This window comes from Aedes albopictus, chromosome 2, assembly GCF_035046485.1.
Source record: "Aedes albopictus strain Foshan chromosome 2, AalbF5, whole genome shotgun sequence".
Classification (NCBI taxonomy): domain Eukaryota; kingdom Metazoa; phylum Arthropoda; class Insecta; order Diptera; family Culicidae; genus Aedes; species Aedes albopictus.
In genome coordinates, this window is record NC_085137.1 from 378,574,499 (window position 1) to 378,600,225 (window position 25,727).

A 25,727-nucleotide genomic window follows, 5' to 3' on the forward strand; every position below is an offset into this window, starting at 1 on the left:
AATTCTTCTTAAAATTTCAAAAAAAAAAAATCTCAGTGGTTACCTCCAGGGACATCACCAGAAATTTCTTAGGGCATTCTTTGAGAATTTATCTGGACTAAACAATGAATTTTCTCGCAAGATTTCTTGTAATGATATTGGCAAGAATTCTTCTAAAGATTTATCTTAGCATCCTTTGAATATCTCTGTCCATTGATTCCTTCAAAAAATTCTCCAGGGATTCCTCCAGATATTATGTTAGGAATTTCCACTGTAGTTATACTTGTTCCTTCATTAGGAGTTTCTTGAGATTTTTTGAAAATATTATTCTTGAAACTAGCCCACGGGTTTCTTTCGCGATTCGTCTTAGGAACCATTAAGGGATCCTAGTGAATATTCACTGACATTCTTTTCATTTGCTTCTTCAAACATTACTAAAGGAATTCCTGGAGTAATATTGTTCCTGGAGCTTCCAGGAGCTTATCTTTGGGATTTCTTCAAAAACTCAGAATAAGGGCATCTAGGAATTAATCTCCAGAAATTCATCCAAACGTTTCCGTAAAAGATGCAATTCACTAAACAATTCCAGAAGAATTTATGTTTTCTTTTAGAATTTTTTTTCTCTAGATTTTTCCCATAAAATAATGCCTCATGTTCTCCAAAGGTTCCTTGAGGTATTTCTCCATTTATGCAGGGAATTTCTCAGGCATTTAACTGAGGGTATAACTTTTTACACAGCCGTCGGATCACTTCGCGGTCTTCGACAAACTTGTTTGGCATATAGTCACCTACAATAATACCAAAGGGTTTGATTATTGAACGCTTACAGCGCCACCTAGCGGCAAAATTCGAAAACTTAAAATTTCTGCATACATTTAGCCAAGTTTTCCCATACAAACTTCAAGCGTTTTGAGCGCCCCCTTAGGCTCAACCGATTTTGCTCAAATTTTGAACGTAGCTTCTGGGAGTCCAAAACAACTGATTGAGGAGGTAAGACTTGGCATTTCTCGAAATTTTTGTTTTTCATATAAGTGTGAGCCACCCTAATGGGTATATTTGGTACGAGGAAGATGTCCGGACCCGGAGTCCAAAACTGGCGACCAAAATATCCAAGATGGCGATCTAAAATTCAAGATGGCGTTTCAAAATTCAAGATGGCGGCTGTTCAATCAAAGACCGAAAGAAAAAGTTTTGTCTTTGGTTCAATGGAGCTTTAGGCCATAAAACCACACAATATGGGCTTATTTGGTATAAGGAAGAAGTCTGGGCTCCAAAAATGGTGACCAGAGTATCCAAGATGGTGGTCCCAAATTCAAGATGGCGGCTGTCTAATGAAGTTTAAGGCTCTAAAACCATGGAATATTGGTATGAGAAAGATGTCCGCAGTTGAAAAATGGCAACCAGAATATCCAAGATGGCGGACTTAAATCCAAAATGCCAGCTCAAAATTCAAGATAGCGAATTTTCTTAAGAGTTTTAGGCTCAAACATCAAAGCTAGATAAACGATATTATTTCTGATGCCATGAAGTTTTTTTTGTTTAACGTATGAAATTGTGATATTTATCAACTAGAGTTTTGTTGAAATGTGTTTTCGAATGCACGAGACAGGCGTCATCACCGCTAGGTGGATAAATTAGGGTTATTTTAATATCTTAAATGATTCTCCAAAGAATTCATTCAGTTTTATTTACTGTTTCTGCAAATCTCAAAATTTCTTGGACGATTTCTTAAAGAATTTTAACTGCTCTTGAATCTCTATTAAAATACCTGAAAAAACATGTGAAGGAATATCTGAAAAAATCTGAAGAAATTATTGAAGAATTTGCAAAACAATTTTGAGAGAAATCCCTGTTTGAAATTTTGAGAAAATCCCTAGAGAAGTAATTCCTGAAGCAATGGTGGAGTTTCGGAAAGAATCCATAGAAATCTATAAAAAAAAAACTTGGAGAGGGAATCTCAGAAGGAAGCTATGAAGAAATTTCGTGAACACTTACTGGAAGAATTTCTGAAAAACGAGCCGAAGGGTTCCTGTAAGAAACCTTCCACAGAAGATTTCCTTGGAATTGAAATCTTTGGACAAATTAATGGAGGAATCTCATAAGAAGTATTTGTAAGAATCTGTAGGGAAATTTTTAACGAATCCCTAAAAGAATTTCTGGAGTATTTTTTGTAAGAATTTCCGCAAAAGATTGCCTAAATAAATCATTGAAGAAATTTCTGGAGGAATCGTTGAGTTTCTAAAGAATCGCTGAATGCATTTCTGATGGAAACCATGGATGATTTCCTGAAAAAAATTCTTGTAAAACATTTTGAAAAAAAAAATCTATGAACGATTTCTTAGCTTAACCCATGATCAATTTTCTGGAGGCATTTTCGAAGAAATTTCTGTAGATCAACGGCGATTCCAAAGCAAATTATAGAGGAAATTTTGAGGCAATGCATGGAAAATGTTCTAATGAACTTTCAAAAGTAACCCGTGGAAGACTTTCCGAAAGGAATTCCTGGAACATTTAACAAAGAAATCGATGAAACGACACCAATTCCCTTCGAGAAGGATTAATACAAAAAAAAAACTATATTAACTTCTGGGGCAATCTTCAGAAAACTTTTGATAAAGTTACAAAGGCAACTAAGATTTTTTTAATCAATGGAAGAATGCCTGAAGGATTTGTCAGAAAAATCTTCGATGATAAATGGCAGAATTATTTAAAAAATCCTCCGAAAGTTTTCTGTAATTTTCGCTGGTGGAATTTCTGAATATTTGAGAAACTTGAGAAATCCCTAGAGAAAATTTCCGAATAGATTTTTAAGGAGCCCGTAGAGATATTACTTTTGAGGTAATTCTTGGATATATTTCTGAAAAATCCTGTGACGGATTTCTAAAAGAATCTTCGAAATATTTCATTCATTTGTAAGGATTTTCAAAGCAATCCCCGTAAGAACTCTCAATATCACAGAGTTTCTTTATTGCACATGTGAGAGCGCAAATAATAGGAAAACTTACAAAAGTAACTTATTCTTTCCACATATATGAGGTCCCAAAAATGTGATATTCCATATATAGAAGAAAGTATTACCACTATATTTGGAGGCACAGAAATTGTAATATTCTCATGAGTTGTTTGTGAGAGCGCAGAAAGATTAAAACAATCGTATAGGTTAATGTATTATATTCAGGAGGGTGAAATAAAAATCCTTTAATATGAAAAAGGAAATTGGGGAAGCACAATATATTTAAAATGGCACTGGACCGACAATCTCAACAGTGTTAACACTGAGAACAGACATCCAAGTCCAGTTCCGAAACTGTGTAAGGAATTTAACGGCCATTTGAAATCGGCAACACAAGTGGCAATAGCGTGGCGCTAAAATAGGATAATTTACCATACTAATTTAATTCACCACTTGAAATGTTTTAATTCACCACTGACTGTGGCAATATGGTGTTTGGTGGCGTTAGTGTTGTCATCGTGTATTGGTTTGCAACCTTACTCAAGTAAAGATTCAAATTCTTACACAACTTTCCGAATGAAATTTGTTCTAGCCTGGATGTCTGTTTTCTGTGGTGTTAATCAGACATTTCTTTCCAAATTTTACCAAAATCATCTTTTCACATAATATTAAAGATGATATAGATAGAGATGAAAATATTTGCGGTGCAAGTTAAGAAAAGGATGAAGCATGATCGATGAGATTTAAATTACCTTATGACAACTTAAATGCCGTGTCATTAATTGACTCGGTTACCGTGTCATTGTTGAGTTCATTAAAAAATCATTAATTGACCACACGGATTGGTATACCGAAGACTTCACCCTTAAGACAGTTTAAACTTTATTTTTTATCAGCTACCAGGCACTAAAAATGATAAAAAAAATGGATTTCGGTACAGCTTTGCGTGCAGTTTTAGAATAAATATGCAATTGCCCTAAGCCTCTATAAACTCTAACTTCGTCAGCCATTAGTTGGGAAATTTCCTTTTTTTTTTTTTCATAAAATCAGTTTCAATAATGCAACGAACAACTCTTGCATAGTTTGTTTCTGATTTTTTTTAATTATTGTGAAATTCAACTTAAAGCTGGTTTACCACTCATTGCTATCATATCCATTTAAGATTTTTGAGGAAATTCTATGAAACATTTTGGTTCTTGCTGCATCACTCGCTTATAGTGATGGGGATCAACCCATTCCAAATATCTAACTCCTTGACACCTATGGGGGCGCCGGCGAGACGCTGGCCTTTCATAAAGTAGGTGTCATATAATCACATCCTTTCCTTTCCTCGTAACGGAGAAGATGGGCGTGGCCGGCAATGGAAGTTTTCATGTCTTTTTCTTCAACCTCTAATTGCATAGCTATTCCTTCCCAAATAGCACTCCATAAGCAATTAGAATAGGAGTATTATGGTTTTAACATGACAACTTTCAGTATGCAATCTACGAATTACTCCGTTACAACGCAACGCAACGCAACGCAATTCTATGGAACATTTTGCCAAAAATACAAAAATAATAAAGGACTTTGCATTATAAGAAAGTTTAGTATTATGAAAAAAAAAATCATTATTCAGAAAATCTCGTATTTTTTTCTTAGGAAATTCAGTAAGAAATTATTTTAGCAATTCTATTTAATAATTGAATTAAGATTCATTTTAAATTTATGCCAGATGCTTATAAGATATTTATCCAAAGATTTTTTGTCAATTCCTTTAATGTTGTCACCCGACGTTGTTTGAGAAAATAGAATTTACCAAAACCTTGTATAGCAATTATTCGGGAAATCATTTGCCACAGAATTCCACCGTAGCTCTCAAAGTCTAATAACAATAATGACTCGTTTCAACAAATTTAGCTAAACTCCCAAAATTGCAACAAAACACCCTTCATCAACTTTCAAGAAATTTTGCAAAAAATCCCAAATGAACTTTTTTTAGAAATTCCTGCAAAAAACTCAACGATTTTTACTAGTTCATGTTCATTTTCTTATCTGAGGTGTTTGATGCAGTTCCTAAAAAAACACGATTGAATTAAAAAAAAAAACATGAACGCTACTAAAATTGGTATAAACATTCATCAATTAATTCGTTCAAAAAATCATTCAAATCATGGACCATTCATTAATGTATGATATTTTTATGAAAATTTTCAATAACTCAATAGTATGATTCTCTGATTTGACTCGCAATTCTTGAAAATTTTACCCCACCAATTTTTTAGAATTTTTCAATATGTTATCAACGCCATTTCTGCAGTCTGACTAAAAACAGGAAATTTTTAATGATGTGACCAGTATCAACCGGGCATGTTCAGTGGAGTGCAAAATTTGGGAGCGATTGCTCCTCTAATTATGAAGTTTTCCAGCACATCTGCGGTTGTATCTTAACATTATCGGTTATATAGTTGAAGAACAATTAAAGTCCTTTATGACTAAACGAAAATTATAATCGGCTATCTTGGCAGAAATTTCCAGGAATGTAAGAATAATTTCCGATAGAAAAACAAAATCCTTTAAGATTCTTTGTTGAAATTTCCAAGGCTTTTTTCATTGATTTCATAGCATGGTTTATGAAATCTCTAGAGCTTATATAGGCTTAAATGATGATTTTTTTATTGAGATTTTATAAGCTGTATAGACAATTCTGCAAAGAATTCATCCAGAAAACCTGTTAGTACTTCTTCGAATTCAACCAGAATATCCTACAGAAGCTCCTTCCTGATTTTAATTGATTTCATAGAATTTTTACCACAGAAATTGACAGGTATCGCGAAAAACACAGTTACAAATTTTCTAGATAGATCTTACCAAACAGTCTTTCGAATACCCAACCAAAAAGTTGTTCCTAAAGTTCTGCAGGTAATTCCATGAGTAATCTTATTATTCTTATTTCCGGAGAAATAGTTCCAAATACTGTGAGGTCCTTCCAAACGTTTCTCAGTAAATTCCAAAAATCAATATTCACAAACATTCAGATATTAATGTGTAGCTTCGCAATCATAAAATTCTCGAGTTAGTTTTTTCGAGCAAAATTAGAGGAACACTTTAGAAACATCAAAACCGTAATTTCTTGAATTGTACAAGAATTTTATTTTAAAATTTTTAGCCAAGAATTAACTCCAGAGCTCCAGGTATTCACTTAAAATGTGTTCAACGCGTTCACTATAACTTGCTCGTGAATCTTTGTTTGATTCCTTCTAAAACTACTTCACATGCAATTTTCACTTCAATTTAAAAATCTAATAAATCTTCGGAATTTCTTAAAAATGTTTGTGTTTCTGTGCATTGGTGCGATTATCGACAAAAAATCATTGAAATTATACCAAGGTTCTGTCTTTGAATTATGAAATTTTTATACAAAAATATTCTTCTAAATAAAAAAAAATACTCAAAAGGCAGACTATTTTTTTTTGCAAAAGTTGAAGTTCAAAGTTCAATGTCTCAAAATGATTTTTTTAGCTGAAAGAACAATCATGTCCATATTTGAAGTCCGAATCTGTAGGCTAACGAAACATGAACAGCAGGACTATTTTTTGAGATCCCAAAGGAAACCTACCCGGTTTACCGATAACTAAAAAACTAATCATGTGTACTGCATGAGACTATAGACGATTCGGTAAGCGCATGGGTGGGTATTAGGTTGTCCCAAGTAACAGAACTAGCTGAATAACAGTTTCTTAAGCTAAAGTTTGCTTAAGAGTGGTTTGTTCCCCTCTTGTACAGCAAAAATGTTTGTCCCAAAATTGCACATGGTCGAAAAGCTTGGGCCTCACCCTGCAAATAATAGCTGAGGGTATTAGAAACAAATTTTTGTATGACGGCAACTTTCAGAAATGACGTTTAGAGGTCGCCCTGGCGAGATTTTTGAAAAATGGCCATTTTTCTTAATAAGTTGAGGTTGATGGAAACTTCCTCGTGCACAGAGTAGCTTTGAGTCAGTCACACGATGAGCACACGCAAAATGGTCATTGGCAGAAGAAGCTCTCAGTTAATAATCTGTGAAAATGCTCATCGAACACTAAGCAGAGAGGGAAATTTTGTCCCAGAAGGGATGTAACGCCAAAAAGAAGAAGGTTGTGGCAAACACTTTTTAAGGACAGACTTGTTAGAATCCCAAAATGGCCACCACAATGGCCGACTCTGGCATTTGAGTTTCTTATTTTAAGCGTATTACAAGTGAGCAAGAACAGAATAATGAAATGCACTAATGTTTGAATCTTGCTTCTTGAGATTTGTGCGTCTGAAGTTTTGATGCACTTTTGAAGCGGGATTTTAAGACGTTTGTCCTTAAGATGGATACACCTGCTTCAGATTTTCTGTGGAAATAATATTTTTTTTTTTTTCAATGAACTCACCTGAACATCATCAGAATCCAACCGGAAGACCGGATCATACCCCCGGTAGAACGGTGCCATCAGCGCCGACCGTACATCCGAATGGCTCAACCCGAGCGAGTGACCAAACTCATGGGCAGCAACCTGGAACAGATTCGTCCCTCGACTTTTCCCGATCGTCCAAAACTCCGCATCGTCAAAGTGAGCGTCCCCTCCGTACACTGGGAAGTAAGCGTGCGCCAGAGTTCCTCCCGGACCGTCGAACGGATCGCCATCACCGTGCTCGTTCACTTCGAACCTAATATCTATGTGCACCGGAGCGCTCTTCTTCGCCGTGAACGATAGATCGGTGTATTCGCTCCACACCGAGAACGCCTTGGCTATTTCCTTATCTACTTCGTTTCGATCTAGTCGCGACGGATACTTGGATATCCTGTAGGTGAGGGCTTTCACCTTCCACCGACTGCCCTGCAGGGCGTATCGTTTCGATCGGGAATCCGAACCGAACCCGACCTTATCTCGTACTCCGCACCGAGGCAGTGACATGAGCTCCATCGTATCGCCATCCAACTCGCCGGTTACGTTGAGCCCGGCAAAGCTCTGGAACTCCATGATTGCCTTCTCCCATGTATCCTTCTCCAGAAGACTCCCACTGGTGGGATTTCGGAACTTTGCACTGAGGTAGCCAAACTGTGACAGGTAGAGCTGCGGACGGAAAAGAAAATACAAAACATTCATTAGATAACGGCACTTTCTAATAAGAGCCCTTCTCCATTACCGGGAACCCATTCGTACAAGTAACGATCGCCGCCGCCAAAGCGTAAAACCCCAAAAGCAACACCATTCTATGTACTAGAATCAACCTCCTCTCGTGACAACTTTCCCATGCCAAATGAATCCCATGGAACTAGTTTTGTGGAACAAACATCTTGACCGTGGCCAATGGGGAACACAATTAGTATTCCGCGGACGGAAGATGACACCTGAATCGAGGAGTGCTCGCTTGGCGATCGAGAACCCCAAGGACATTCTATGGGCCACCGCGCGCCGTGCCGGTAGCCATTAGCAGGGCCATTATCGTCACCCCATCGATGTTGTGGTACATTAGTGATTCCGGACGTGTTAGGCGAACGCGCGCAGTTTACGGCCTGCCTGGGGAGGTGAGCTGGTATGGTAAATGAAGGCGAGATGCGTTGCAAGATCAAGATCGAGATCAACTGGCGACGATAGCAGAAAATGTCCATCGTCATCGTCGTCATGAATAGGACATTGGCAGGATGTTCGCTGAATTGGGTGTCGTTAAAATTGGCAATTGATGAAGCCGTAATCAGAATCGATGAGCAATAAATTAGTTGGATTAGTGCTTAAATGCGAGTTCATTCGATGAATACTGAAATATTGGACAATTGTTGGCCGTATTCATTCATAAATAAATTAACAGGCGATCACTGTTGCCTCAAATAAACAACATAAACTTTTGATATTCTTCTTTAGAACATGGTTTTTTAAGCACTTTTGTTTTTCAAGTGTCGGCCACGTCATTAACACCTCAGCATGATCCGCCAAGGATTCGACGCATTACCCGTGTCAACACCGAAGCTCCATCTGTGCAGGAGATAGAAACAGCCATCCGTAGCATGAAATGGAACAGGGCCCCAGGGGTCGATCGCATATCTGCTGAGATGCTCAAAGCTGACTCCGTAGTATCCGTACAACTAATGCATCAATTATTCTGCAACATATGGGAAACCGCGGCCGCCGTCACTTTAACATCTTATTCAACATCTTATGGATCACTGATTGCCTGGGCGGGTCTCTACCTGGTGCTCATTGATTACGAATATTTTTTAGACCGTTAATCACGATAACATATGGGAAGCCCTGGGGCGCAAAGGTTTCCCTAAGTAAATCAGCGGCCTCATTGAAGCACAGTTCGGGGCATTTTCGTGCAGAATACTGCACAACAGTGTCTTGTCCGACCCCATCCGGGTCGTTGCTGGAGTGAGGCAAGGATTTTTACTTTCAGCGCTACTGTTGCTCATCGTAATCGACGGGATCCTGGTAAGTGCGATTGATCGTGTACCAAATCGTGAAATGCTGTGGCAGCCCATTACCATGGAGCACCTAAATGACTTTGGACTGGCTGGTGACGTTGCTCTCCTAGCTCTCCTAGCGCTCTGATATGCAGAATAAGCTTGCTGATCTAACCGATCGCTCCTCGGCTGCAAGTCTCACCAAATATAATAATTTAAAAACAATATAATAACTTAAAAATCTTTGATCTCACCATCAACGTCAACAAGACCAAATCCTTGGATATAAACACGGTCAACCCTTTCAGCTTCATGGTAGCTGGGCAAGCAGTGGAGAATGTTGAAAGCTTCACGGATCATGGATCAAGGAGGCGATCTCAAGAAATGTATGGAAAACTATCAGATTGTGCAACGCACCAAAATCCGAATTTTTAACTCAAACGTGAAATCTGTGCTGCTGTACGCCAGTGAAACCTGGTGTGTATCATTAGAAAATACTTTATGGCTGTAGGTCTTCATCAATAGATTCCTGTGGCATTATTCGTATATGGTGGCCTTACAATAGGATCTTCAATTGGGTTGTTTAGTGAATAAAGTATTGCTATTTTCTATAGCCTAATCGAAAGAGCTCATTTTTCTGAGTATAACGTGATTTTATTGCGTTCCAATTCCTTCGTTTTGATGGTTAAACAAACAAAACAGTTTTAATTTCCGTGGATAGAATGACAGTTCAATCGATAAAGTGACAGTTCGCCCCGAACAAAAAATTTTCCCCATACAAACTTCAAATGCATTTTAAAAATAGTTCCCGGGCACCAAAAATGATGAAATTTTGGATTTTGGCTAATTTTTGGACGGAGATTCCGATTATGCAATAATCTGGATACCCCTAAAGAACCCAATTTGGAGCTCTATCGTCGATGTCATCAAAGGCCGATAGCGACAGAAATTCGGGAGCGGAAGTGGAGGTGGGTCGGCCACACTCTACGCAGGCCAATCGTGGCTTTGACATTCCATTGTTTTCTCTGCGTCCGCAGTTCAGCTAAATTGCTCTCGACGGTGACGATACAAGCTTCCTGATAGTGGTTCATTAATGCGGGCTGACCAAATATTCCACGGTCAGTATCAATGTTATCTTCCGTTTGGTGACATTCACCTAATCCCTGGTCTACTTTCATTATCACTCACAATTTCTCCCAAAGAAATGAGATACCTATGTATATTGAATCAATTGATCACTTGCCACTGACCCACCTGATTTCCCAATGTTTACCATAGCTTTGTGCGATGCATGATGACAATGTTTACAAATAACTTATCATGATATGCTACGACTCTCCTTGAATACTTTCGCCATGCCGCTGTTTTCCTGAGGTGGTGCGTGTGATATGATAAGCTAGTGAGTAAATCGGTGCCCAACTGATAACGGGTTGCTCACTCCCCACAGAGAGGGTGCGTTCCCTAGCGTGAAGCTCAAGATCAAATGAATTCAGAGTCACGTTGTCGTCGTCGTTGGTCTTGGTAACTGAATGGTCGGTTCTGCTGGACGCCCCATACCGATAAATTTCAAGGTGAATCTACACTTTACCCGATGGCCGGCGATAGTTTTGGTTGCATGATTTATCTGTAAGTCGATTATCGGACGATAACTAACACCATCAATTGTATGGTTTCAAGGTTAGGTTCAGTGATCGTAATATGAGGTTTTACAGTGCAAGGGAATCATTCGTTGGCACATACCAGCTTACGGCTTTTTACTAATTTGCAAAAACAGAATGAGGGGTATTGCTTTCTCAGCGTCTTGTCACTGAAATTCTTTTGTATCACAGCTTTTCAAGGTTGAAGCTTCCTATGTCCCATCCGGGAAGGAGAGCTTCAAGGGAGTGACATTAACTTTCTTAGCAACGTCACTCCTAACGTCTTTACTTCTGATCTATACTAAATACTATAAAGAGCGGCTGACGAGATGTCGTCGCTCCATGGTTTTGTTTAAATGTATTAAAAAAATACTGCACAGTAGGCCTGGCCGCTTCAATACTTGTAATCTCTCGTAATAACATCTTCGATGTACTGCAAGTATTGATAATGACAAGAACAATGATAGAAGTAATCGATTCCAACATTTTCCAGGATTCTTCCAACGGATGGCTGTGTATGTGTAGACTAGACTAGACAGCTTTTCAAGGTTTAAGGAATCGAAACAGTGTGATAGTATGAAAATTCGTAGTTAATTTTTTACCATCAAATCATTATTTGGAAAAAAAAGAAAAGTTCATTTGCTGGCTAATTCTAAAACAAGTGAATATTTTAAAATTTTGAGTAGATGGCGAACATAAGTCTCGGTTTCTCTCTCAACTCGAAAGTTTGTAAACCTATATTTTAATAACACTTGCTTCTCACTGCCAGAGGGACACAATGTATTTTTCCCCTTACATTATTATGAATTTCTACGATGAAAAACAGCATTCCTCGACGGGAGGATCATCATGATTACACGGCGTCAAACAACTCTCGATTCGACTAATTGACTAATCGAGTGATTTACACCGGTCTCGCCGCAATAGTCTTGTAATTATCCAACACACAGGTTTTGCGCGCAAGGGATACAGTCAAATATAATACTTGAGATGTATCATCTCAACGTGTTTCCTATTATCCGGCCATCCATCAACGAATCCGTTCCTAGTGGCTTATGAATGCATCCATACCGGTTGCTGCCATCGCATCGCAAACCACCATTATGAATGCAATCCTAGCATCATCAGCAGCAAGGAAGTAAGCTCACATCGTTGTTTGTTACTGTCCCACCGCGGTGGTGAAGCAAAGCTCGCAAATCAATTTCAGTCAGTTGGCACACGGACGTCATCCGTTTTGTTCGTTCGTTGGTGCATCCTCAACAATTCCGCCCTACACATTGGGTTCATGTACCCGCGTGTACCGGTGTGCTGCACAGTGACAGTTGTTTATCGAGAGGATACATTCCTGTCTGAAGCCGGGGGAAATTGGCTGGTGGTGCGCAGGAAGGCTATTTGCATAACATGACTCGGATAAGACATTTCGTGTCTAAATATTGACAGCAATAAATTTTATTCACAAAAACGCAAACCTGCTCGGTCGGGACGACAGCAGCGTGGCTTCTGGTTGATTGGTACCACAGTCCAAAGTACGATGAGCTTTAGAGGTATTCATTCTTCGGGGCTTTTTGGGTTGGAATTCGACACATTAATAGAAGTGTGTCGCAGTGTTTTCAATCACGTACATAACACTTGAACTTAAGAAAGTAGGGGGTCGTCCATAAATGACGTAGCTTTTTTTTGGGGGAGGGGGTGTTTGTGATTTTGTGACGAAGTGTGATGATAGGGGGGTAGGGGTTTATGAAATGCTACGTAGTTTTCTACAAGGCCTATTGAAAAAAAATCATAATTAATCAACTTTTAACTTGCATTATGTATCATTATCCAGTAATCAAAAAAAATAATATTGCATGATTTTTTTTTCCGTTCACATTAATGTAAAAAACAAATAATGGAAATAAATGCCGGCTTCATTTCATAAGACATGCAGCTATCGGATGCATCAACAGTATCTGAGAAAGTTGTATTGAAATCCTGCGTAAAGAATAATTTATTGTGTTTGCAGACAAAAATCAATTTCGCTCAAATGCTTCTCAAGACCAATAGTCTGCTGCTTGGTATAGGGCACTGCACGCCGCTAAGGTTGCAAAGGATTTTTTTTAAGTTTTTGGCATTACGGTATTATTCCAGGAGTTCCTTACATAGTTTCTACAGGACTTCCTCGAAGAATTTATCCAACAATTTCTTAAAGAGCTCCTCTAGCAACTTTGTAAGGAATTTCTCGTTGTGTTCTTTATAGGTTTCCTCAACAGTAGAAGGGTAGCATTTCTACAGGAATTCTTACTGGGAATCCCAGAAAAAAAAACTTCTGAGAGCATTCCAAAAGGATCTGGAGGAATCTCAGAAGGAATCCCTGAAGGAACTTCCAGAAAAATTTCAGAAAGTACTCCTGGAACAATCCTGAAAAGAAATAGAGAAATTTCAAAAGAAATTCCGTGAGGAGTACCTGGAACAAATTCAGATGAAGCTTTCGGAGAAATCTTGACTAAACTTTTGGAAGAATCTTAGAAGGAAATATTTGTAGATTGTCAGAAGGAACTCCTTGTTTTATTTCTGAAGAAAGCACGGAAGAAATAATTGAAAGGATACCGTAAGGAATTTCTGAAGGAAAAACAAATCCTGGATAAATCCTAGAAGGAAGTCCTCGAGGAATCCCAGAAGAATCCAGGAAGGAATTCTTGAAGGAATCCAAAAAAGAACACCTGGAGGAATTCCAGAAGCAACTCCTGGGAGGTTTTTGAAAGAATGCCGGAGGGGTTACCTGCCGAGACTTGGAATGAATATCTGAATGAATTCCTGAAGTAAACCAAGACGGAACTCCTGGAGGAATTTCGAAAGGAACTTCTTCAGGAAACACAGAAAGAAATTCCGGTTAAAATCCCTGTAGAGGTGTCCAAAGAAACTGTAGGTGGAAGAGGAGGAGAAGAAAACCTTGAAAGAACTCCTGAAGGAAACCATGGATATACTTTTAGAAAAACCTTAGAAAAAAAAAACTTCTGGAGAAATCTCAGTAGGAGCTTTTGGAGGAATCTAAGAAGGAACTCCGGAATGAATTATTGGAGGAATCTTTGAAGGAATCCCTGAAGGAATATGTACAATAAGGAGGAATTCTATAATGGAATCCTAAAGAAAATTCATGGAGAAATTCCAGAAGAAAGTGCTGGAGGAACTAAAAAGGGAGACATTTGCAAACATGGGAATCCCAAAAGAAACTTCTCGAGGAATTCTAAAATGAACTGCTGTAAGAAATTTTAGAAGAAACTCCTGCAGGGTCCTTCGAATGTCGTGATGAATTTAATTCAAATGAAACCAATTTGATATTCTTTATTTATTAGTGAGCATAATAATATCTTCGGAAGAGCATCTAGGCTAATATCTAATTGATGCTCCCAAATTTCCGGTCCTTCGGCATCAAGCAGAACGATGGGTAGTTTGTTGAGTCATTAGCTTTGGTGATAATCTCCACTGGTTGCACCTATGGTCTCATGTCGGCAATCTGAACGAGGCAGTCGGCAATGTTTTCTTGCTATTGTTTTTTTTCATAATATTTTATTAACATACAAGTTAAAAGTAAAATTAGAGCTAAGTTCGAGTTTTTTTACATGAAAATTTGGTTGAGAGGGGGGGGGGTATTTAACAAGCTACGTCATTTATAGAGGGGGGTATCTGAATTTGTGACGAAATGCTACGAGGGGGGAGGGAGGTATCGCTTAAAAAAGCTACGTCATTTGTGGACGCCCCTTCGAATCTGTCAATTTATTTAGTAAATGCCTCTTATTATTAATCTGCAATGAAATTTTAGTATTGTGCAATTTGTTATTGTTTTTTGTTGCTTCTGTACAATGGAAGTTTCATATGAATTGATTAGTTTTTTTTGTCGAAATGCTTCAGTTTTTAGACTTATTCCAGCTTGATATGTAAGTACACATTAAATCTTTATTATGTACTTGTATCAGCATTCTGTCTTCTTTCATGGCATTTTGTTCCAACTGAACTCGGCCTCGGATTCTATCTATGAGCAGAGGGTCTTGTTTTGAAAATATATGACTTAGACATAGGAGTAGCGAAGGCATTGAAGAACTTGGGAGAGCGCCCAGCGGACCAAATGGCTGAATGGAAACCAGATTCCTGAGTATGAATATAATAATATAAGGTCATCTCTCTTCAGCCCGAAATAAAATTACATGTAATTGTTACATGTACAAGTTGTCCGGGACAAATAGCCACATTTTACAGATAGCAGAACTTTTAAAGGGATTGTAAGAGAAATTTCTGGGGAAATCCCCAATTACCTTGAGTTATTTGGAACATGTAAGACATGAAAAAGTTGTAGGTGGAAGTCCAGGAGAAGTTGTCGTCGGATATTTTTAACTAATTTCCAACGACTTTTACATTTCTAAAATAAAAAATAAATTAAGACTCAACACAATTCCTGGATAAAACTTTGCTATTTCTGCAAGCAAATCTGATAATTTTTTTTTCCAACAAAATTTGTTGGAAAAGTAATATCAAAATTTCTAGCTCTAGCATCTTTAGATTACTTAATAAATCTTCGATAAAGCTTTTCAAATAATCTTAAAGAAATGTTTTTTTTTTTTTAATTTACTTCATGAAATGCATAAGAGATGTCTTGGAACCTCCAGGAGTTTCTCCTTTCATCTTTGACGACTCAACCCAGAAATTTTACTGATCTTGTTTGTTGACATTAAAGTTGCCAACACAACCTACAATAATTTCTTCAAATGTTTCTTTGTTGTCTTTACAAGAAATTCTTCTTTTGTTATTTATCTTATTCCATAATATTGCCTTACTTACTATCGTTTTTTGCTTCGCGATTTCTTCAAAAGTATCTGGAATCTTATTTCCACTAACTTCAGATTATCCAAAAAAGGCTGCCAGAAACAGCTGCAAGAATTCCAGACATCTCCAGATTGTTTTGCAGAAGCATTATCCTTCAGTGACTCTTTTCGAGATACGTGCCAAGATTTCTTTTGGAATTCTTTCCAATATTCTACTCAGGATTTATCATGAGATTCCTTTCAAGATTGCGTAAAAGTAGTTCTTCCCAAGATTGATTTCAGTGATTCTCCTAGGAATTTCCACCGGGGTTTTTCATTGGTTTCTCATGAGAATTTTTTTAATTGCCTTCTGGGTTTACGTCAAATATTCCTCACGGGCTTTCTTCGAAAATTTCTTTATTGCTTTTGCTTTAAATTCTTTCATGATTTTATCCCGGCGTTTTCTCCGGAATTCCGTTTGAGAATCTTCCCTGCGATTCCTTTAGTGAAACTTCCCGAGTTTCCTTGAGAAATTTCTCCTGGGATTCTGACTAGGATTTCCACAGGATTTTTTTTCTGTAATTCCGTAAGGAATTCCTCCTCAGATTCTTTAATTTATTCCTCCTGGAATCCTTAAGGGTTTTTTTCAAGAATTTATTTAAAGATATTTCCCAGAATTCCATCAGGGATTCCTTCACTGATTTCACCCAGGATTCCTTAGATTATTTCTCCCGGGATTCCTTTAGAGATTTCTTCCAGGATTCCTATCGGGTTCTTTAACGAATTATTTCAATGATTTTAATCAGTTTGCTCTCGGACGTCGATGCGTTAACACGTGTTTATCGGCTGTACTGGGAATTGTTTTTTGTCGCACTTTTAGTGCATTTTTTTTTCTTTTTCTTCAAACGGAATCTATTCTCTGAATAGATATTAATAAAATGGACAAAGTACGTAAGAATACACTGAAAGTAATTTTCGCGAGTGGAGTTAGAGCACCTGCTCATCTAGATGTTATTCGGTTCACGGCGAACGTACTGAAGATCCCCGCGCCGGAGGTGCACACCATCTACAAGGATGAAAACGACCGATGCTTCTACATTAACCTTTGCTGTACTAACATACTTTTTGGCACATCATTTTTACCTTCAATTTGCTCTAACTTAGTCAAATCTTAACCGATTTTAATTCTCTTGGCTCGGTTGGATCGGGATTTTTCCCTAGTTTTGACGGTCCAAGGATGGATTGGATTGGCCAACTGGTTCCGGAGATATTCCGGATTCCGTTGGGGTAATAGATTATCTTGGACCAGAGAACTCTAGAATTTGTCATCAGCTTGATGGTTTTCGCATTATTTCTAGGCTATTTATCCTACAAAAACTCGGTAAAATGTTTCGACAATATCCGGAAGCACTCATGAACTCTCTGGGAACCACCTGGCCACGTTACAGATTCCACGCCCCCAGGGAAGTGGCCAATTACCGACCTGAGCCAAACCCTAACGTGCGACCTATCAAACTTCATGAATTTTCAGTGCCAGCTCGTTGGTGATCATTACAAGGATGACCCTTCTTTGTGGAACCACTTGACCATGTTCCGGACTGAAGGCCACGCCCCCGGGGAAGTGGCCAATTACAGACCTGAGCCAAACCCTAACGTGCGACCTATCAAACTTCATGAATTTTCAGTGCCAGCTCGTTGGTGATCATTACAAGGATGACCCTTCTTTGTGGAACCACTTGGCCATGTTCCGGACTGAAGGCCACGCCCCCGGGGAAGTGGCCAATTACAGACCTGAGCCAAACCCTAACGTGCGACCTATCAAACTTCATGAATTTTCAGTGCCAGCTCGTTGGTGATCATTACAAGGATGACCCTTCTTTGTGGAACCACTTGGTCATGTTCCGGACTGAAGGCCACGCCCCCGGGGAAGTGGCCAATTACAGACCTGAGCCAAACCCTAACGTGCGACCTATCAAACTTCATGAATTTTCAGTGCCAGCTCGTTGGTGATCATTACAAGGATGACCCTTCTTTGTGGAACCACTTGGCCATGTTCCGGACTGAAGGCCACGCCCCTGGGGAAGTGGCCAATTTCAGACCTGAGCTAAACCCTAACGTGCGACCTATCAAACTTCATGAATTTTCAGTGCCAGCTCTCTGGTGACCATTACAAGGATGACCTTTCTTTGTGGAACAATTTGGCCATGTTCTGAACTAGAGGCCATGCCCCCGGGGAAGTGGCCACTTACCGACATGAAACAAACCCTTGCATGCGACCTATCCAAGTTCTTGAATTTTCAGTACCAGCTCTTTGGTGACCATTACAAAGTTGACCTTTTTTGTGGAACCATTTGGCCATTTTCCGGACTAGGGGTCATGCCTTCAGGGAAGTGGCCACTCACCTACATGAAACAAACCCTAGTATGCGACCTAACAAACTTCTAGAATTTTCAGCGCCAGCTTGTCGGTGACTATTACAAGTACAACTTTTCTATGTGAAACCACTTGGCCATGTTCCTGAAGTTCCTTTAGAAATTCTTTTGGATGTTCCTTCATAAATTCCACTGGGATTCGTTTCCGAAATCCTCTGAAATTTCTTTCAAAAATTTCACTGGAGGCCTCTTCAGTAATTCTTTGGATGCTGCTCCTGGAATTTCTCTGAAAGTTCTTTTAGTAATTCTTCTGGAAGTTCCTTCAAGAATTACTGAAGAACTTCCAGAGAAATTCCTGAAGAGACTTCCAGTGAAATTCCTGAAGGAACTTCCAGAGAAATCTAGAGGAATTCCTAAAGAAATTTCAAGATCAATTCCTGAAGGGGTTTTCAGTGAAATACAAGAAGGAACATCCGTAGAAACTTCCTGAAGAATTCCTGAAGGAACTATCAAAGAAAAGAAAATCTAGGAGAACTCCTGAAGAAACTCCCTGAAGAGTTTATAAAGGAATTCTCAAAAAACATCCCGAAGAAAACTCCAGAAGAATTCCCGAAGAAAATTCAAGAAGAAATTCAAGAAGAATTCCCGAAAAAATATCCAGATAAATTCCCGAAGAAAACTTCAGAGGAATTCCTGTAGGAAATTCCATAGGAGTTCCCGAAGGAAATTCCAGAGGAATTCCCTACGGACATTCCAGAGGAATTTACGAAGGAAATTTTAGAGGAATTCCCGAAGGAAATTCCAGAGGAATTCCAGAATGAAATTCCAGAGGAATTCCCGAAGGAAATTCCAGAGGAATTCCCGAAGGAAATTCCAGAGGAATTCCCGAAGGAAATTCCAGAGGAATTCCCGAAGGAAATTCCAGAGGAATTCCCGAAGGAAATTCCAGAGGAATTCCCGAAGGAAATTCCAGAGGAATTCCCGAAGGAAATACCAGAGGAATTCCCGAAGGAAATACCAGAGGAATTCCCGAAGGAAATTCCAGAGGAATTCCCGAAGGAAATTCCAGAGGAATTCCCGAAGGAAATTCCAGAGGAATTCCCGAAGGAAATTCCAGAGCAATTCCCGTAGGAAACTCCAGAGCAATTCCCGTAGAAAATTCCAGAGGAATTCCCGTAGGAAATTCCAAAGGAATTCCCGAAGGAAATTCCTATGGGAATTGCTTTGGAATTTCCTACGGGAATTCCTTTGGAATTTCCTACGGGAATTCTTTTGGAATTTCCTACGGGAATTCCTTTGAAATTTCCTACGGGAATTCCTTTGGAATTTCTTACGGGAATTCCTTTGGAATTTGCTACGGGAATTCCTTTGGAATTTGCTACGGGAATTCCTTTGGAATTTGCTACGGGAATTCCTTTGGAATTTGCTACGGGAATTCCTTTGGAATTTCCTACGGAAATTCCTTTGGAATTCACTACGGGAATTCCTTTGGAAATTCCTACGGGAATTGCATTGGAATTTCCTATGGGAATTCCTTTGGAATTTCCTACGAGAATTCCTTTGGAATTTCCTACGGGAATTGCTTTGGAATGTCCTACGGAAATTCCTTTGGAATCTCCTACAGGAATTCCTTTGGAATTTCCTACGGGAATTGCTTTGGAATGTCCTACGGAAATTCCTTTGGAATTTCCTACGGGAATTCCTTTGGAATTTCCTACGGGAATTCCTTTGAAATTTCCTACAGGAATTCCTTAGGAATTCCCTTGCATGCGACCTATCCAAGTTCTTGAATTTTCAGTACCAGCTCTTTGGTGACCATTACAAAGTTGACCTTTTTTGTGGAACCATTTGGCCATTTTCCGGACTAGGGGTCATGCCTTCAGGGAAGTGGCCACTCACCTACATGAAACAAACCCTAGTATGCGACCTAACAAACTTCTAGAATTTTCAGCGCCAGCTTGTCGGTGACTATTACAAGTACAACTTTTCTATGTGAAACCACTTGGCCATGTTCCTGAAGTTCCTTTAGAAATTCTTTTGGATGTTCCTTCATAAATTCCACTGGGATTCGTTTCCGAAATCCTCTGAAATTTCTTTCAAAAATTTCACTGGAGGCCTCTTCAGTAATTCTTTGGATGCTGCTCCTGGAATTTCTCTGAAAGTTCTTTTAGTAATTCTTCTGGAAGTTCCTTCAAGAATTACTGAAGAACTTCCAGAGAAATTCCTGAAGAGACTTCCAGTGAAATTCCTGAAGGAACTTCCAGAGAAATCTAGAGGAATTCCTAAAGAAATTTCAAGATCAATTCCTGAAGGGGTTTTCAGTGAAATACAAGAAGGAACATCCGTAGAAACTTCCTGAAGAATTCCTGAAGGAACTATCAAAGAAAAGAAAATCTAGGAGAACTCCTGAAGAAACTCCCTGAAGAGTTTATAAAGGAATTCTCAAAAAACATCCCGAAGAAAACTCCAGAAGAATTCCCGAAGAAAATTCAAGAAGAAATTCAAGAAGAATTCCCGAAAAAATATCCAGATAAATTCCCGAAGAAAACTTCAGAGGAATTCCTGTAGGAAATTCCATAGGAGTTCCCGAAGGAAATTCCAGAGGAATTCCCTACGGACATTCCAGAGGAATTTACGAAGGAAATTTTAGAGGAATTCCCGAAGGAAATTCCAGAGGAATTCCAGAATGAAATTCCAGAGGAATTCCCGAAGGAAATTCCAGAGGAATTCCCGAAGGAAATTCCAGAGGAATTCCCGAAGGAAATTCCAGAGGAATTCCCGAAGGAAATTCCAGAGGAATTCCCGAAGGAAATTCCAGAGGAATTCCCGAAGGAAATTCCAGAGGAATTCCCGAAGGAAATTCCAGAGGAATTCCCGAAGGAAATACCAGAGGAATTCCCGAAGGAAATTCCAGAGGAATTCCCGAAGGAAATTCCAGAGGAATTCCCGAAGGAAATTCCAGAGGAATTCCCGAAGGAAATTCCAGAGCAATTCCCGTAGGAAACTCCAGAGCAATTCCCGTAGAAAATTCCAGAGGAATTCCCGTAGGAAATTCCAAAGGAATTCCCGAAGGAAATTCCTATGGAAATTGCTTTGGAATTTCCTACGGGAATTCCTTTGGAATTTCCTACGGGAATTCTTTTGGAATTTCCTACGGGAATTCCTTTGAAATTTCCTACGGGAATTCCTTTGGAATTTCTTACGGGAATTCCTTTGGAATTTGCTACGGGAATTCCTTTGGAATTTGCTACGGGAATTCCTTTGGAATTTGCTACGGGAATTCCTTTGGAATTTGCTACGGGAATTCCTTTGGAATTTCCTACGGGAATTCCTTTGGAATTCACTACGGGAATTCCTTTGGAAATTCCTACGGGAATTGCATTGGAATTTCCTATGGGAATTCCTTTGGAATTTCCTACGAGAATTCCTTTGGAATTTCCTACGGGAATTGCTTTGGAATGTCCTACGGAAATTCCTTTGGAATCTCCTACAGGAATTCCTTTGGAATTTCCTACGGGAATTGCTTTGGAATGTCCTACGGAAATTCCTTTGGAATTTCCTACGGGAATTCCTTTGGAATTTCCTACGGGAATTCCTTTGAAATTTCCTACAGGAATTCCTTAGGAATTTCCTACGGGAATTTCTTTGGAATTTCCTACGGGAATTCCTTTGAAATTTCCTACAGGAATTCCTTAGGAATTTCCTACGGGAATTTCTTTGGAATTTCCTACGGGAATTCCTTTGGAATTTCCTACGGGAATTGCTTTGGAATTTCCTACGGGAATTTCTTTGGAATTTCCTACGGGAATTTCTTTGGAATTTTCTACGGGAATTCCTTTGGCATTTCCCCTGGAATTTCCTACGGGAATTCCTTTGGAATTTCATACGGGAATTCCTCTGGAATTTCCTACGGGAATTTCTCTGGAGTTTCCTACGGGAATTTCCTATGGGAATTTCTCTGGAATTCCAGAGGAATTCCCGTAGGAAATTCCAGAGGAATTCCCGTAGGAAATTCCAGAGGAATTCCCGTAGGAAATTCCAGAGGAATTCCCGTAGGAAATTCCAGAGGAATTCCCGTAGGAAATTCCAGAGGAATTCCCGTAGGAAATTCCAGAGGAATTCCCGTAGGAAATTCCAGAGGAATTCCCGTAGGAAATTCCAGAGGAATTCATGTAGGAAATTCCCGTAGGAAATTCCAGAGGAATTCCCGTAGGAAATTCCAGAGGAATTCCCGTAGGAAATTCCAGAGGAATTCCCGTAGGAAATTCCAAAGAAATTCCCGTAGGAAATTCCAAAGAAATTCCCGTAGCAAATTCCAGAGGAATTCCCGTAGGAAATTCCAAAGGAATTCCCGTAGGAAATTCCAGAGGAATTCCCGTAGGAAATTCCAGAGGAATTCCCGTAGGAAATTCCAGAGGAATTCCCGTAGGAAATTCCAGAGGAATTCCCGTAGGAAATTCCAGAGGAATTCCCGTAGGAAATTCCAGAGGAATTCCCGTAGGAAATTCCAGAGGAATTCCCGTAGGAAATTCCAGAGGAATTCCCGTAGGAAATTCCAGAGGAATTCCCGTAGGAAATTCCAGAGGAATTCCCGTAGGAAATTCCAGAGGAATTCCCGTAGGAAATTCCAGAGGAATTCCCGTAGGAAATTCCAGAGGAATTCCCGTAGGAAATTCCAGAGGAATTCCCGTAGGAAATTCCAGAAGAATTCCCGTAGGAAATTCCAGAGGAATTCCCGTAGGAAATTCCAGAGGAATTCCCGTAGGAAATTCCAAAGAAATTCCCGTAGGAAATTCCAAAGAAATTCCCGTAGCAAATTCCAAGGGAATTCCCGTAGGAAATTCCAAAGGAATTCCCGTAGGAAATTCCAGAGGAATTCCCGTAGGAAATTCCAGAGGAATTCCCGTAGGAAATTCCAGAGGAATTCCCGTAGGAAATTCCAGAGGAATTCCCGTAGGAAATTCCAGAGCAATTCCCGTAGGAAATTCCAGAGCAATTCCCGTAGGAAATTCCAGAGGAATTCCCGTAGGAAATTCCAGAGGAATTCCCGTAGAAAATTCCAGAGGAATTCCCGTAGGAAATTCCAGAGCAATTCCCGTAGGAAATTCCAGAGGAATTCCCGTAGGAAATTCCAAATGAATTTTCGTAGGAAATTCCAGAGGAATTCCCGGCGGAAATTCCAAAGGAATTCACGTAGGAAATTCCAAAGGAATTCTCGTAGGAAATTCCAAAGGAATTCCCGTAGGAAATTCCAATGCAATTCCCGTAGGAAATTCTAAAGGAATTCCCGTAGGAAATTCTAAAGGAATTCCCGTAGGAAATCCCAAAGGAATTCCCGTAGGAAATTCCAAAGGAATTCCCGTAGGAAATTCCAAAGGAATTCCCGTAGGAAAATCCAAAGGAATTCCCGTAGCAAATTCCAAAGGAATTCCCGTAAGAAACTCCAAAGGAATTCCCGTAGGAAATTTCAAAGGAATTCCCGTTGGAAATTCCAAAAGAATTCCCGTAGGAAATTCCAAATGAATGGAATTTCCTACAGGAATTCCATAGGATTTTCCCTCGGGAATTCCTCTCGAATTCCTTCGGGAATTCCTCTGAAATTCCTTCGGGAATTCCTCTGGAATTCCTTCGGGAATTCCTCTGGAATTTCCTTCTAGAATTCCTCTGGAATTTCCTTCGGGAATCCCTCTGGAATTTCCTTCGGGAATCCCTCTGGAATTTCCTTCGGGAATTCCTCTGGAATTTCCTTCGGGAATTCCTCTGGAATTTCCTTCGGGAATTCCTCTGGAATTTCCTTCGGGAATTCCTCTGGAATTTCCTTCGGGAATTCCTCTGGAATTTCCTTCGGGAATTCCTCTGGAATTTCCTTCGGGAATTCCTCTGGAATTTCCTTCGGGAATTCCTCTGGAATTTCCTTCGGGAATTCCTCTGGAATTTCCTTCGGGAATTCCTCTGGAATTTCCTTCGGGAATTCCTCTGGAATTTCCTTCGGGAATTCCTCTGGAATTTCCTTCGGGAATTCCTCTGGAATTTCCTTCGGGAATTCCTCTGGAATTTCCTTCGGGAATTCCTCTGGAATTTCCTTCGGGAATTCCTCTGTAATTTCCTTCGGGAATTCCTCTGGAATTTCCTTCGGGAATTCCTCTAAAATTTCCTTCGGGAATTCCTCTAAAATTTCCTTCGTAAATTCCTCTGGAATGTCCGTAGGGAATTCCTCTGGAATTTCCTTCGGGAACTCCTATGGAATTTCCTACAGGAGTTCCTCTGGAGTTTTCTTCGGGAATTTATCCGGATATTTTTTCGGGAATTCTTCTTGAATTTTCTTCGGGAATTCTTCTGGAGTTTTCTTCGGGAATTTTTTTGAGAATTCCTTTATAAACTCTTCAGGAAGTTTCTTCGGGAGTTCCCCTAGATTTTCTTTTCTTTGATAGTTCCTTCAGGAATTCTTCAGGAAGTTTCTACGGATTTTCCTTCTTGTATTTCACTGAAAACACCTTCAGGAATTGATCTTGAAATTTCTTTAAGAATTCCTCTAGATTTCTCTGGAAGTTCCTTCAGGAATTTCACTGGAAGTTTCTTCAGGAATTTCTCTGGAAGTTCTTCAGTAATTCTTGAAGGAACTTCCAGAAGAATTACTAAAAGAACTTCCAGAGAAATTTCAGGAGCAGCATCCAAAGGAGTTACTGAAGAGGCCTCCAGTGAAATTTTTGAAAGAAATTTCAGAGGATTTCAGGAACGAACCCCAGTAGAATTTATGAAGGAACATCCAAAAGAATTTCTAAAGGAACTTCAGGAACATGGCCAAGTGGTTTCACATAGAAAAGTTGTACTTGTAATAGTCACCGACAAGCTGGCGCTGAAAATTCTAGAAGTTTGTTAGGTCGCATACTAGGGTTTGTTTCATGTAGGTAAGTGGCCACTTCCCTGAATGCATGACCCCTAGTCCGGAAAATGGCCAAATGGTTCCACAAAAAAAGGTCAACTTTGTAATGGTCACCAAAGAGCTGGTACTGAAAATTCAAGAATTTGGATAGGTCGCATGCAAGGGTTTGTTTCATGTCGGTAAGTGGCCACTTCCCCGGGGGCATGGCCTCTAGTTCAGAACATGGCCAAATTGTTCCACAAAGAAAGGTCATCCTTGTAATGGTCACCAGAGAGCTGGCACTGAAAATTCATGAAGTTTGATAGGTCGCACGTTAGGGTTTAGCTAAGGTCTGTAATTGGCCACTTCCCCAGGGGCATGGCCTTCAGTCCAGAACATGGCCAAGTGGTTCCACAAAGAAGGGTCATCCTTGTAATGATCACCAACGAGCTGGCACTGAAAATTCATGAAGTTTGATAGGTCGCACGTTAGGGTTTGGCTCAGGTCTGTAATTGGCCACTTCCCCGGGGGCGTGGCCTTCAGTCCGGAACATGACCAAGTGGTTCCACAAAGAAGGGTCATCCTTGTAATGATCACCAACGAGCTGGCACTGAAAATTCATGAAGTTTGATAGGTCGCACGTTAGGGTTTGGCTCAGGTCTGTAATTGGCCACTTCCCCAGGGGCGTGGCCTTCAGTCCGGAACATGGCCAAGTGGTTCCACAAAGAAGGGTCATCCTT

The 25,727-nt window shown here is 39.6% G+C and overlaps 1 protein-coding gene across 11 annotated transcripts in view; it reads right to left on the minus strand.

Moving 5' to 3' along the window:
* LOC109425677 (matrix metalloproteinase-14) overlaps positions 1 to 25,727 on the minus strand; it is a 150,839-nt gene that overhangs the window by 26,474 nt on the left and 98,638 nt on the right. For all 11 annotated transcript variants that reach the window (XR_009997929.1, XR_009997928.1, XR_009997927.1 and 8 more), the window contains one exon: positions 7,330 to 8,013. Coding sequence is in view for 8 of the 11 variants with exons in the window: in XM_062853036.1 (XP_062709020.1) it covers positions 7,330 to 8,013 (684 nt within the window). In the remaining 3 variants the exon portion in view is untranslated. The remainder of the gene's footprint in view (positions 1 to 7,329; positions 8,014 to 25,727) is intronic.